Source organism: Ranitomeya variabilis, chromosome 3 (genome assembly GCF_051348905.1).
Source record: "Ranitomeya variabilis isolate aRanVar5 chromosome 3, aRanVar5.hap1, whole genome shotgun sequence".
Lineage (NCBI taxonomy): Eukaryota > Metazoa > Chordata > Amphibia > Anura > Dendrobatidae > Ranitomeya > Ranitomeya variabilis.
Window position 1 is genome coordinate 285,290,612 of NC_135234.1, and position 15,360 is coordinate 285,305,971.

General features: G+C 41.8%; 1 protein-coding gene across 15 annotated transcripts in view; it reads left to right on the forward strand.

Moving 5' to 3' along the window:
• TADA2A (transcriptional adaptor 2A) overlaps positions 1–15,360 on the forward strand; it is a 522,447-nt gene that overhangs the window by 421,080 nt on the left and 86,007 nt on the right. For all 15 annotated transcript variants that reach the window (XM_077295519.1, XM_077295521.1, XM_077295529.1 and 12 more), the window contains one exon: positions 2,327–2,400. In XM_077295519.1, coding sequence (XP_077151634.1) covers positions 2,327–2,400 — 74 coding nt within the window. The remainder of the gene's footprint in view (positions 1–2,326; positions 2,401–15,360) is intronic.

Genomic DNA, 15,360 nt, shown 5'->3' on the forward strand with positions numbered 1-15,360 from the left:
AAATGAGAAGGTGTGTCCAAACTTTTGGTCTGTACTGTAGGTGAAATCTTGTTTTCACTGGACAACATATTTAATTTATATTTGTCATATATGAATACAATTTTGAATGGGAAAATTAAGTTCAATTAATGATTTGATTTGATGTCATAGTTATGTGAGTTTAACCCTTACTGTTCAGAGAATTCTGTATCTTATTGAATCTAAAGCAACACTTGAAGCAATGTCAAGATTTTTCTTACTTGGAGTTCTACTGAGGTCACAAAATAACAAAATTGTAAAATAATTGTAATGTACTTACTGTAGATTTGTGATGAAGTTATTCATTCAAGGGTACTTTTGTATGCAGGCCAGGGTGGAAAAGGGAGTTGTTTGTTCACTCGAAATTGTGCAAACTGTCTATGTATATAGTTAAGGGAAATCACATGGTCATATGTGGTCTTATAGACAGTGATACTTTGAACAGTTTTTATGTCTCTGTATTAGGGCAATTTCACATTGCGTAATTCGCAACGTTTATCGTCCTGTAGGGCTTTTCATCTAAACCCCCACAAAATGGGATTCGTGCATAGACTATAATGGTGCTGACAGAGTTTACATGTCCTACATCTGTTGGAAGTGGACATCTAGATGTAGTAGACTGCGTCTTAGTGTCTGCCTCCAGCACTCATTGACTCTGTCGGCACCTTAATAGTTAATTACCCTATCGGTGCATATGACCTGAACCCCATTTTGCAGGTGGTTTGCAGATATGACTGACAGACGTAGGACAAAGCACAGTGTTAAAGTTCCCTTAGAGTGCACACTATTCATTTGTCACATTGAACAAGATTGATTATTGCATTTGACTGATTATAACACTGGTCAACGCAATTTTTCTGGCAAAAGGTTTTAAAATATATTTTAAGTCAATTCTGGCTGCTGATTACGAATATGAACTCCGTTTTTGGCTATCACATCAGGTTTTCGAGATATTTTCAATTTTTGATGAAAATTACTCCTAATGTTTTATGATAAAACACATGATTTTTGGTACTACATTTTGTATATTTTTAATCAAGAAATAACAAAGATTGCAAAGTCTATGTACAGCAAATCAAATATACTTACAGAATTAAACTACAAAATATAAAAACACATATATATGGCACACAGATGAATGACAAATGGCAGTTATTTGAACTTAATTTTCTTGGCTGATCTGTGATGTACAGCTTCTGGGTTGTCTCTCATCAAGCTCCAGCAATAGTCAGCCATCATATGTGAGTCCCACCGGCATTGATACCGTTCTTCCATTGTTTTAATGTCCTGATGAAAATGCTCCCCTTGTTCCTCGCTCACATCTCCAAGGTTATCTGGAAAAAAGTCCAAATGGCTGTGTAAATAGCGAATCTTGATACTCATTCTACATCCAAGATTTCTCAGACTCATTAGTAGCTCTTCCAGAATCTCTTCATAGTTGTCTGCTTTCTTATTCACTAGAAAATTCTGCACCACATTACAAAATGCATTCCTAGCTCTTTCTTCTGTCTCATTCATTGATGTGATAAAATTTGGGTCTCTCATAAGTGTTGTTATTTGAGGTCCATCAAATATTCCAGCCTTTTTCTTCTCTTCACGAAGGCCAGGAAAAGTTGAACATATATAGTTAAAGCATTCTCCACTGTGATTGAGAGCTTTGACGAACTGCTTCATCAATCCAAGTTTTATGTGTAAGGGAGGAAAGACAATGTCCTTCCTATCCACTAGAGGATCATGGATGACATTCTTATCGCCAGATGCCAAACTCTGTCTCTGAGGCCATTCAGTGTTCACCCAATGCTCTGCTGTAGCTCTACTGTCCCAGTAGCACAGAAAACAAGGGTGTTATCATAACAAATGGGAATTATGCATGTCCAAAGAAAACAAAGATATTCTCACATTTATTGGGAGACTAAATGAGAACTAAATTTACCTTAGTGAACCGTATAAACCGGCACTTTTCATACACTACTTAAATTTATAATGGAATTCATGAAAATGAGCTATATACCTATAGCGCAAAAGCGTGATGTGAGAAATTATAAGATCAGATTTGAATTCAGCACCCTCAAATTAGTCTAAAACTGTTCTTAAAGTCCATGCCAGAATTTTTTTTTTTATTGTAGACCAGTGTAATTAGAAAAGGATCAACAATGCAGATAATTTAGGATATGCTTTCCAATGACCGTGTCTAATGCATTTTTTTTATAAATATTGTTAATTTGTACATTGCTGGATAATAGATGTGTGAATAAACCTTTAGTGCCAGCTACAATCTCAGTAACTGCTACAAATATATATGTTCTAGGAAGAAGAAGTGCTCCTCCACTAGATTTAACTGGACTTCCTGGGACAGAAAAGCTCAATGATAAAGAGAAAGAGGTATGGTAGTAAGTGTTTTCAGACTCGCCAATATCATTTATGTTGTCACATTGGATCCTATATGAATACGTATGCTATTAGAATATTTATTATATAGTGTTCAGCATAAAAGAGTCCACCCCAACAGATTTGGCAGAAAATTTTGTTTCCTGTGAGATTCAATATTTTGCAGGGGCTACTATACTAAAAAATACTCCCACAAATGTGGGCCATTTATTGCTAAATAGATTTGTTATTTTGCACACCCAAAAAAGCAATTTTCCTTTCCCCCATGACAGCACCACATGAGTGGGGATCTGCCCCACAAGGACAGGAATCCTACTGAAATAAAAGGGCTGCACCTCTCCCCCATATCAGTTTGTTTCCCATCCTTGAGGGAAGCTGAAGAGCAGGAGCTGAAGCAAAAAACAAACTTACCTAGACCTGGCCGGTTGTCTGGAAGAACGGCTCCTTTCCTGGAGCTCCGGTGTCGGGTCCTGATTGTGCCGACACTGTTGAACTTCTGGTGGTCCGGAGGAAGTTGTTGTGGCTGATCCCACATTTATAATGAGGTCTGACCGCCAAAAGAGTGGGTTTACGCCTCCTCTCCTTTCTTTGGTGATGTGGAGAAACCGCAGAGTAGAGACACAGAAGGTCAATGGGTGCACTAGTCCGCTAGCCTGAAACTGCATGGACCAGGGATCGCCCCCTCTCCTTTCCTGTGGGCATAATACTACTCAGACAATGCAGGGTGAGGGTAAGACACTGTGACAATATTTTATTGAACCACAAAACCGACAGTAACATATAGGACAGTCCCAGCAAAATACACAAGATCACATTACAAAGTCTCACACTTTCGTTAGCTCGGCAGGAGTAGAGCAGCTGCAACTTTGGTACTTCCAGGGACGACTACCGCCACCAGTGGCACCCTGTTTTTGTTGGGCACCCACTGAGAGGAATTAACGACAAGCTTAGGAAGCTGAAAGTCCATTGATGTATGAACGTGGATTCTCTAAACGTCTTTGAGAGTTCAGTGATGGTTAAAGATGCAGCTCTGCATTTATTCAGTTGTAGCCATGTTGCCATGGCTACTGTAACGTAGAGTCTCTCTACAAGAGAGAAAGAACAGGGGGCACAGCCAAAATAGAAACCGAAGGGTGCAACTATTGCGCCAAAGACATGAATGTATCCAAAGAAGAAAAAAAGCGCAAATGAAAGTGCACACAGAACAAATAACAAGTGAAAAAAACTTTGTTAAGGAAACAAAAGTGCAAAATAGCATGAAACATTTAAAAATAGCATAAAAACATATACAGACATGCACACCCCCCAGTAGAATGTGCGTATACAGGCTAAATAGGTTCAAATAACCCAAAAATAAATAGATATAACTCCAGTGAAGCAGGGCAATAGATCATTCCATATAATAGGGCAAGCACTGGACAAACATGGAATAAATATGTAGGTACCCACTTAAAATTAAAAGACATCAGATAAAACCATAGTATTAATAATCAGATCACTCACAATAGGAGCACAGATCATATAAAAAATATTATGGTGCGAAAATTCAGCAAAATCACAGTTATCCTTGTTGTGAACCGCAAGAAATATACAAAAAACAACGCCAATACTTGCTACCACATGGGGCATAAGAAAGCCTGGAGGATCCCATCTTGTATCCCTTTTGGAAAGTGTATTTGAACAGCAAGGTGGCTTGTTGTTGAAGGGAAATAGAGAGAGAGAAAAAAAAAAAAATCTCTAAATCTTCAGCATAGCGAGTGTGAGCGAGCTGAGTGTGACCTGAGCGTAAGTGTGGACGGCGGTAAGTGTGACTTGTGATTCAGTGAGGAGGTATTTGGAAGGCCTTTAACAAATACCTGTGTGAATTTGTGTGAGTTGCTAAATTGGGAGTAGCTATATTCACAAGGGGTTAACTTAGGGTGGGCGGTCATAATCAAGGGTTTATAAGGGGCAGCTGTTTGGGGCTCAAGTCCTTTTGGAAAGTGTATTTGAACAGCAAGGTGGCTTGTTGTTGAAGGGAAATAGAGAGAGAGAAAAAAAAAATCTCTAAATCTTCAGCATAGCGAGTGTGAGCGAGCTGAGTGTGACCTGAGTGTAAGTGTGGACGGCGGTAAGTGTGACTTGTGATTCAGTGACTTTGGAATCAGGGAGTTTCCAAGGGAGGAATTGCTGTCTGTTTTTAATTAATACTTGTACTTATTTTTAATTAACGTTTGTGTGGTGCAATCCCCATTAGGAAATGTGCTCCACTATTGTTAATGCCATCCAGTGCACATCTTGCCACATGTATGCAGTCCTTGATCAGCCGGTCGAGGGTGCATACTGCTGTGCGAGATGTGAGCACATTGTGCATTTGGAAGCCCAGATTCTGGATCTAAATGTGCAGCTGGCAACACTGAGATCCATAGACAATATGGAGAGGAGTCTTCTGCTCACTGAGCAGACGCTCAATGGGATAGATGAGGGGGGGGGGGATGGTAGGATGGAGCTGCAGGACAGTGAGGCAGTTAGCTGGGTGACAGAAGGCGGGGTAGAGGGAAGAGTGCCAGGGAGGCTAGTCCTGATCTGGCACACCCCAATAAGTTTGCTAAGTTGGCAGATGAGGGGGGTGCCAGTACAGGGGTAGCACTGCTGCAGCCAGGCATGTCCTCTGAAAGCCGGAGGAGTGACTGCTCCAGTAAGGAGGGAAATAGGAGAGCAGGGCAGGCCAGACAGGTGCTGGTAGTGGGGGACTCAATTATCAGGGGAACAGATAGGGCAATCTGTCACAAAGACAGGGATCGTCGGACGGTGTGCTGCCTACCTGGCGCTCGAGTCCGACACATCGCTGATCGGGTTGACAGGTTATTGGGAGGGGCTGGTATGGACCCAGCGGTCATGGTGCACATTGGCACAAATGACAAAGTTAGAGGTAGGTGGAAGGTCCTTAAAGATGATTTCAGGGAATTAGGCTGCAAGCTGAAAGCAAGGACCTCCAACGTGGTATTTTCCGAAATACTGCCTGTACCACGTGCCACGCCAGAGAGGCAACGGGAGATTAGGGAGGTTAATAAGTGGCTCAAGAATTGGTGTAGGAAGGAGGGGTTTGGGTTCCTGCAGAACTGGGCCGACTTCTCAGTTGGCTACAGGCTCTACGCTAGGGACGGGCTGCACCTCAATGGGGAAGGTGCAGCTGTGCTGGGGGAGAAAATGGCTAGAAGGTTGGAGGAGTGTTTAAACTAGGGATTGGGGGGGGGTATTCATTTTATAGGAGGGGAAGATAGTGCAGATAGAGACCTGGGCACAAATAAGGAAGTTGGGGGTGGCGGTGGCATGGGGGGTGGGGTTAGAACAGTTAGTAATTTAAGAAAGAATAGAGGTACAGAGAGGAACATCAAGTGCATGTATACTAATGCCAGAAGCCTCGCCAACAAAATGGACGAATTAGAATTAATGTTGTTGGAGCATAATTATGACATGGTGGGGATATCTGAAACATGGCTGGATGAGAGCCATGACTGGGCTGTTAACTTGCAGGGCTATAGCCTTTTCAGAAATGACCGTACAGATAAGCGAGGGGGTGGGGTGTGTCTGTATGTAAAATCGACCTTAAAACCCATCCTGCGTGATAATATAGGTGAATCTAATGAAAATGTAGAGTCCCTGTGGGTGGAGATAAGGGGAGGGGGAAAAAATAATAAATTACTGATAGGGGTTTGTTATAAATCTCCAAAAATAATGGAAGCAATGGAGAATATCCTCGTAAAGCAAATAGATGAAGCTGCGACTCAAGGAGAAGTCATTATTATGGGGGACTTCAACTACCCTGAAATAGATTGGGGAACAGAAACCTGCAGTTCCAGTAAAGGTAATCGGTTTTTGACAACTATGAGAGACAATTACCTTTCACAACTGGTTCAGGACCCAACAAGGAGGGGGCACTGCTAGACCTAATATTAACCAACAGGCCAGACCGCATATCAAATATAAGGGTTGGGGAATAGTGATCACAAAATAATAAGTTTTCATGTCTCCTTTAATAAGATGTGTAGTAGAGGGGTGACAAGGACACTAAACTTCAGGAGGGCAAATTTCCAACGGATGAGAGAGGATCTTGGTGCAATTAACTGGGACGATATCCTGAGGCATAAAAATCCACAAAGAAAATGGGAGACGTTTATTAGCATCATGGATAGGACCTGTGCACAGTATATACCGTATGGGAATAAACATACTAGAAATAGGAGGAAACCAATATGGCTAAATAGAGCTGTAAGGGGCGCAATAAGGGACAAAAAGAAAGCATTTAGAGAATTAAAGGAAGTAGGTAGTGAGGAGGCATTAAATAAATACAGAAAATTAAATAAATTCTGTAAAAAGCAAATCAAGGCAGCAAAGATTGAGACAGAGAGACTCATTGCCAGAGAGAGCAAAAATAATCCCAAAATATTCTTTAACTACATAAATAGTAAGAAACTAAAAAAATGATAGTGTTGGCCCCCTTAAAAATAGTCTGGGTGAAATGGTGGATGAGGATGAGGAAAAAGCCAATATGCTAAATGACTTTTTTTCATCAGTATTTACAAAATAAAATCCCATGGCAGCCAATATGACTAGTGATAAAAATTCCCAATTAAAGGTTACCAGCTTAACCCAGCAGGAAGTACGGCGGCGTCTAAAAATCACTAAAATTGACAAATCTCTGGGCCCGGATGGGATGCACCCCCCGATTACTGCAGGAATTAAGTACAGTCATTGATAGACCATTATTTTTAATCTTTAAAGAGTCCATAATAACAGGGTCTGTAACACAGAACTGGCGTATAGCAAATGTGGTGCCAATATTCAAAAAGGGGACAAAAACTGAACTCGGAAATTATAGGCCAGTAAGTTTAACCTCTACTGTGGGTAAAATCCTGGAGGGCATTCTAAGGGATGCTATACTGGAGTATCTGAAGAGGAATAACCTCATGACCCAGTATCAGCACGGGTTTACTAGGGACCGTTCATGTCAGACTAATTTGATCAGCTTCTATGAAGAGGTAAGTTCCGGACTGGACCATGGGAGCCCAGTAGATGTAGTGTATATGGACTTTTCAAAAGCTTTTGATACGGTGCCACACAAAAGGTTGATACATAAAATGAGAATAATGGGGAAAGGGGAAAATATGTGTAAGTGGATTGAGAGCTGGCTCAGGGATAGGAAACAAAGGGTGGTTATTAATGGAGCACATTCAGACTGGGTCGCGGTTAGCAGTGGGGTACCACAGGGGTCAGTATTAGGCCCTCTTCTTTTTAACATATTTATTAATGACCTTGTAGGGGGCATTCAGAGTAGAATTTCAATATTTGCAGATGACACTAAACTCTGCAGGGTAATCAATACAGAGGAGGACAATTTTATATTACAGGATGATTTATGTAAACTAGAAGCTTGGGCTGATAAATGGCAAATGAGCTTTAATGGGGATAAAAGTAAGGTCATGCACTTGGGTAGAAGTAATAAGATGTATAACTATGTGCTTAATTCTAAAACTCTGGGCAAAACCGTCAATGAAAAAGACCTGGGTGTATGGGTGGATGACAAACTCATATTCAGTGGCCAGTGTCAGGCAGCTGCTACAAAGGCAAATAAAATAATGGGATGCATTAAAAGAGGAATAGATGCTCATGAGGAGAACATAATTTTACCTCTATACAAGTCACTAGTTCGACCACACTTAGAATACTGTGCACAGTTCTGGTCTCCGGTGTATAAGAAAGACGTAGCTGAACTGGAGCGGGTGCAGAGAAGAGCGACCAAGGTTATTAGAGGACTGGGGGGTCTGCAATACCAAGATAAGTTATTACACTTGGGGCTATTTAGTTTGGAAAAACGAAGGCTAAGGGGTGATCTTATGTTAATGTATAAATATATGAGGGGACAGTACAAAGACCTTTCTGATGATCTTTTTAATCATAGACCGGTGACAGGGACAAGGGGGCATCCTCTACGTCTGGAGGAAAAAAAGGTTTAAGCATAATAACAGACGCGGATTTTTTACTGTAAGAGCAGTGAGACTATGGAACTCTCTGCCGTATGATGTTGTAATGAGTGATTAATTACTTAAATTTAAGAGGGGACCGGATACCTTCCTGGAAATGTATAATGTTACAGGGTATATATATTAGATTCTTTGATAGGGCGTTGATCCAGGGAACTAGTCTGATTGCTGTATGTGGGGTCGGGAAGGAATTTTTTTCCCCATGGTGGAGCTTACTCTTACCACATGGGTTTTTTTTGCCTTCCCCTGGACCAACATGTTAGGGCATGTTAGGCTATGGGTTGAACTAGATGGACTTAAAGTCTTCCTTCAACCTTAATAACTATGTTACTATGTATCGCTACTCCTTGTAGCTTCGTCAGGGGAATTCAACAAGAGTCTGTCATGTCAGGCATATATACCAGTAAGTGCACTTACTATTGTTTCCATGATGAGAAACACTGATGGGTAGCAATCAAAGGACATTCAGACCAGCGCTAGTTTGTCAGCACAATAAAGCAAGAAGTACCAAGCAATCAGATTATCAGTCAAAGAGTTGGTCGCGTTAGTCAAAGATAGAATTTGCATCTGCGCAGTAGAAAAGCATGCGTTCCAAATAAGCCATCCCACTATGCGTATCACCGGCCGGAAGTAATCGCAGCACCTGCGCACTGAGACCATGTGCGTTCCAACATAGAAAAATGCGCTCCAAAGACCGGAAGTTATCAAAGCGCATTCCAAAGAAGCAGAGAATGCGTCCCAGCACATAGCGAACTGTAACTGCAGAAGCAAACAAGGTATTGAAGAAAAACGATAATACAGAAATATTGAGACCATTATTAAAAATGGTAACGCTCACAGGCCAAATACATATGGCCATATCAATAGATGCTTTAACAAACAAACAGTAGGGACATAACCCTATGGCATGTAAACACATAAGTGTGAGTAAGGGTCCAGAAGGGGCCAATGAGTGGAAGTACACCTAAAATCTCCCCATTGCGGACCCACATTCATACCATGATAATCATGTCAGGGCATTAGAAAACCTGTGAACAACAGATCCTCATTCAGGCCACCAGGTGTGACGGACCAAAGCTTATAGATCCATCTAGACTCCAGTCTCAAAAGTTCACTCTGATTGTCAAACTTGCGAAAATTGTTAGGGACCCACAGTGGAAATCTGTGCTTTGGTCTGATGAGTCCAAATTTGAGATCTTTGATTCCAACCACTGTGTCTTTGTGCGACACAGAAAAGGTGAACGGATGGACTCTACATGCCTGGTTCCCACCGTGAAGCATGGAGAAGGAGGTGTGATGGTGTGGGGGTGCTTTGCTGGTGACACTGTTGGGGATTTATTCAAAATTGAAGGCATACTGAACCAGCATGGCTACCACAGCATCTTGCAGCGGCATGCTATTCCATCCGGTTTGCGTTTAGTTGGACCATCATTTATTTTTCAACAGGACAATGACCCCAAACACACCTCCAGGCTGTGTAAGGACTATTTGACCAAGAAGGAGAGTGATGGGGTGCTATGCCAAATGACCTGGTCTCCACAGTCACCAGACCTGAACCCAATCGAGATGGTTTGGGGTGAGCTGGACCGCAGAGTGAAGGCAAAATGCCAAAAAGTGCTAAGCATCTCTGGGAACTCCTTCAAGATTGTTGGAAGACCATTCCCATTGACTACCTCTTGAAGCTCATCAAGAGAATGCCAAGAGTGTGAAAAGCAGTCATCAAAGCAAAAGGTGGCTACTTTGAAGAACCTAGAATATAAGACATAATTTCAGTTGTTTCACACTTTTTTGTTAAGTATATAATTCCACATGTGTTAATTCATAGTTTTGATGCCTTCAGTGTGAATGTACAATTTTCATAGTCATGAAAATACAGAAAAATCTTTAAATGAGAAGGTGTGTCCAAACTTTTGGTCTGCACTGTATACCTGACCTGAGAGACTCTTGTTGACTTCCACTGATGAAGCTACATGGAGTAGAGTCTCTCTAAGCACAGGCAGATCCTCCTTTTTATAATTCACAACTCTCATACAGGCATTCGTCCACAGGCTTGGGGGAAGGTGGAATGAGGCCATCCCTCACTTCTCGAGTGTTCAAACAACATGCATAGTTTGTCCTTCGGATTTGCAGAGTACCTATAGGTCGTCAACATATTAACAAACATTGTTCAATTATCCTGTGTCTTTGTTTACCAAGGATAGTAGAACAATACTGGGACTAGATACAATAGCTACTCAGCGGCCAGTCAACCAATGGCAGACATTAAACATTAATTCAATTGGCAATAAGAGTCAACATTCAGTCTCACATGAACAATAGTCCCTGGGCCTACTGAAATAATACGTCTGGATAATTAAGAACAAATGCTGTGTCGTCACAAGTAGCGACGGCAGTGTCAGAGTAGATGTAGCAGTGGCAGAAGCGACAGTAAGACCAGCCAGAGAATCATAATGGGCCTTAAATTCACTACATCTAGAGGAGAATAAATATATGATTGGATCCAGTACCCATACTAAGCGCCCAGATGGTGAGTGATCTGAGTGAAAGTTCATCATGGTATTTAAGCCCTTTTTTCTTGTGTTTAATTACTAGGTAAATAAAGAATATATATACACCGCACACTCTAGGTATGTGAAATGCAATAGTGACAATTTATTAATGATATGAACAAATGCGTGTTTGAACGCGACCAGAGGTAATTATGACGTTTCGGCTCTACCAGAGCCTTAATCATATAATCGCTAGAAGAAAACAAATAAAAATAAAACATAAGTATATAGTATGTACAATATTCAATATAGAACATGTGGCAAACATAAATCATGAAACAATACAATACCCATCCTGGATAAAAAGGAAAAAAGGGGGGAAAAAAACAAAACCAAAGGACAAAAGCACAGCAACTGTAAATAACATAATGCATATCCTGTGAAAAACATCAACTGTGTATCGGAAAAAAGGTTGAAAAATAGATTGAATTAGAAAGGGGCAGAGGGCTAAGGTAGCCAGGTCATATGACTATGCTAACAGGAGAATAAAGAGAGATTTTTACCTTTATTACGCATAGAGTAGAGGATAAGGATCCTTGAGGATACGTACAATGAACTGTAGAGAGATAGTGGCTATAAGTGAGAGAGTAAAAAAGGGGGTACATAGGAAATATAGGTACTATGTAGGTCTAGCATGTATTATACCTGTTGGCGTTTTATGTCGCTATGATGGGTCGGATGAGAGCCCTGGTGTGGGGTCTGTAGATACGCAAGGGCATGAGTGAATGCAGAGAAAACGAGGCATAATAAAATGTGGGCAACGGCCAGAATAAGTCCTAGTGTGGGCGCATATTTACCTGGTGGTATAAATCTGTGAGCGGCGCTCCCGCACCCTGCTGTGTCAGTGTAGCGTGACCGGCGGTATTGAGGCTTATGTGCGCGCTCGTAATACCGGAAGTAGGACCTGTGGCCCAGAAGTGACGTCAGAGGTTTGTGAAGCTATTACTGTGCATGCGCTGCCGGCGAAATGGTGAATGCCTGGTTGCTAGGGAATACTGACGCTGAGTAAAGCGGCTGCTCTTGTGTAGGGATTAGATAGGCAGGGAGCATGGCGTGTGTACACACGCAAGATAGTATAGCGTTGTAGTGTAAATAAAAGAAATATATAGTACGATAATGGGTATGTGGACAATTAAATAAAATGTAACTGGATGTAACATGGGACAGTGTATGAAAATATACAAGGACTGTGGGGACCCTGGATCAATAAGGAGTGGACTGAGATGGGTGGGACCTTGTGAATGTTCAATGGGAGGGGTGGATCGTATATAGGAGGTAAAAGCTGGAGGATGGGGAACTCACCGGAATAATCAGCGTGTCTGTAAGGGAAGAGTACAGAGATAATTAGTACAAGTCATTTAAAATTGCCAATCGATTTCCCTATTAAGGCCTCTTGGAGAAATGGTGTCTAGCGTATAGATCCAATATGTCTCCCTGGACTTCAATTGCTTGATACGATTGTCACTCCGTCTAGGGCGGGGTACCTCTTCAATGATCTGGAATTTCAATTGTGCCACGGAGTGTCTAGCCTTAGAAAAATGATCTGGGAGAGGGAGCCAAGTTTTGTTACATCTAATGGTTGATTTGTGACTTGCAATCCTGTCCCTAACGTGTTGGGTGATTTCCCCCACGTAAAGAAGGCCACACGGACACTTTATGACGTAAATCACGAAATTTGATTCACACGTGTAAAATCCGCGGATAGGGAAAGATTTCCCAGTCCTAGGGTGGGTCACGTTGTCAGATTTAATCACGTTGGAACATGCAGCACAATTTAAGCACGGAAAGGTACCATTACGGCGTGAACTAAGGAATCTCTGGGTGGGCTCTCGGTGTGCACTGCCTATGTCAGCCCTGACTAGCTGGTCACGGATATTGGGGGGTCTCCTAGTGCTCATGAGTGCAGGTGCTCTAAAGGATGCGATCTCAGGATAAGCCCTGCCTAGGAGTGGTCAATGTCTCTTGATGACAGAATAGATTTTGGTCATGAATGGGTGGTATCTTTCCTGGGATTGGCGTGGTGCTGGAGTAGTAGATGGATTGAAGGATCTTGTGAGCTTTTGCTCCAGAAGGGTAGTTTCTGTCGCTAAATTTTTGTGCCATAGATTGTAGTCTATTCTGCCGTGTCTCTGGGTTCGTGACAATGTGGGAAACTCTTTTAAATTGGGAGCGAGGTAAACTATTCCTGGTAGTTATCGGATGACAGCTGGAATAAAGTAGTAAACTGTTGCAGTCCGTGGGTTTAGTGTATAGATCCGTTGTGAGGAATCCGTTGGCGTCTTTTAGTACTAACGTGTCCAGGAAGGCTATCTGTGTCCCATTTGAATGAATGGTGAATTGGAGTTCTTGGAAAATTGAATTGAGAGTAGAGAAAAATGATTCCAGGGTACTGGGTGTCCCGGTCCAGACAAGGAAGATGTCATCTATGTACCGACAATAATTAAGAACATATTGTACAAAAAGCTCATTGTTGTAGACATGATGTGACTCGAGGTGGTTCATGTATGCGTTAGCGTATGCCGGGGCTACATTTGAGCCCATTGCGGTCCCGCACGCTTGGACATAGTAGGTATCCTCGTACAGAAAGAAATTTTCGTACAGGACTGTTCTCAAGAGATCAAGACAAAAGGAGATGGCATTCTGGGACATATCTGTCTGTTCCAGAAGGTCTCTAGTGGCAAGAATGCCCTTTTCATGGGTCATTGACGTATATAAACTATTGACGTCTAATGTGACAAGAAGACTATGTGGGGGTACTTGATGGATCCGTTTGATTGTTTCCAGATATTGGCTTGTATCCAGTATGAAAGATCTGGTGGTCTTAGTTAGAGGTGTCAAGATTTTTTCCAAAAAGATAGAGAGGGATGAAAGAATTGAATCCGTGGAGGCCACAATCGGCCTCCCTGGAGGGTTATGGAGGGATTTATGAATTTTAGGTAGGATGTAGAAAACCGGGGTGATGGGATGGGGGTTCTGTAGATAGCTGGCTGTTTTGTTGTCAATGGTTCTATTGTCAAGGTACACTTTGATAAGGTCGTTAATTTTATTTAGAAATCACAGAGGTAGGATCCTTAGGGATGACCTTGTAGGTGTTGATGTCAGAGAGTTATCTTAGAACCTCGCCACGATATAGTGACTGATCCATTACAACAGTTGCGCCCCCTTTGTCCGCTGGTTTAATTATAATGGTATTGTTGGACCGTAGTGAGGAAAGGGCCTGTTTCTCCTCGAGTGTTAGGTTGGTATGTGTTGGAAAAAAACCCAGTCTCTGCTGGTGCGACAAAGATTTGATGTCGCGGTCCACAAGAGAAATAAAGGTTTCGGTGGCATGATATGAGTGAGGAGGTGAGAAGGTGCTAGTGTTCCGAAGCCCTAAAGAGGAAATAGACAATTCTGAAGCAGTATTTGTACATATAGAGGACCCCGCTGTTGTTGCCACCACGGGCATGACGCCAAAGTGGGGTTTGAGTCTAATTGTCCTGTAAAAGCGATGTAAGTCCTTTTCAAGCTGGAATGGATCCCAGTGGGGTGTCCTTGAGACCTCTATGGTTACTGATCCCCGGTAGCTGTGAGCACCATCCTGTGGTCGGCGCTCATAGCACACCTGCATTTCTGCTGCATAGCAGCGATCTGATGATCGCTGCTATGTAGCAGAGCCGATCGAGTTGTGCCAGCTTTTAGCCTCCCAGGGCTATTGAAGCATGGCAAAAGTTAAAAAAAAAAAAAAAAAAGTGAAAAAAATAAAAAAAATATAAAAGTTTAAATCACCCCCCTTTCGCCCCATTCAAAATAAATAAAAAAAAAAATCAAACCTACACATATTTGGTATCGCCGCGTTCAGAATCACCCGATCTATCAATAAAAAAAAGCATTAACCTGATCGCTAAACAGCGTAGTGAGAAAAAAATTTGAAACGCCAGAATTAGGTTTTTTTGGTCGCCGCGACATTGCATTAAAATGCAATAAAGGGCGATCAAAAGAACGTATCTACACCGAAATGGTATCATTAAAAACGCCAGCTCGGCACGCAAAAAATAAGCCCTCAACCAATGCCAGATAATGAAAAATGGAGATGCTACGGGTATCGGAAAAAGGCGCAATTTTTATTTTTTTTAAGCAAAGTTTGGAATTTTTTTCGCCACTTAGATAAAAAATAACCTAGTCATGTTAGGTGTCTATGAACTCGTACTGACCAGGAGAATCATAATGGCAGGTCAGTTTTAGCATTTAGTGAACCTAGCAAAAAAGCCAATCAAAAAACAAGTGTGGGACTGCACTTTTTTTGCAATTTCACCGCACTTGGAATTTTTTTCCCATTTTCTAGTGCACGACATGCTAAAACCAATGATGTCGTTCAAAAGTACAACTTGTTTTGCAAAAAA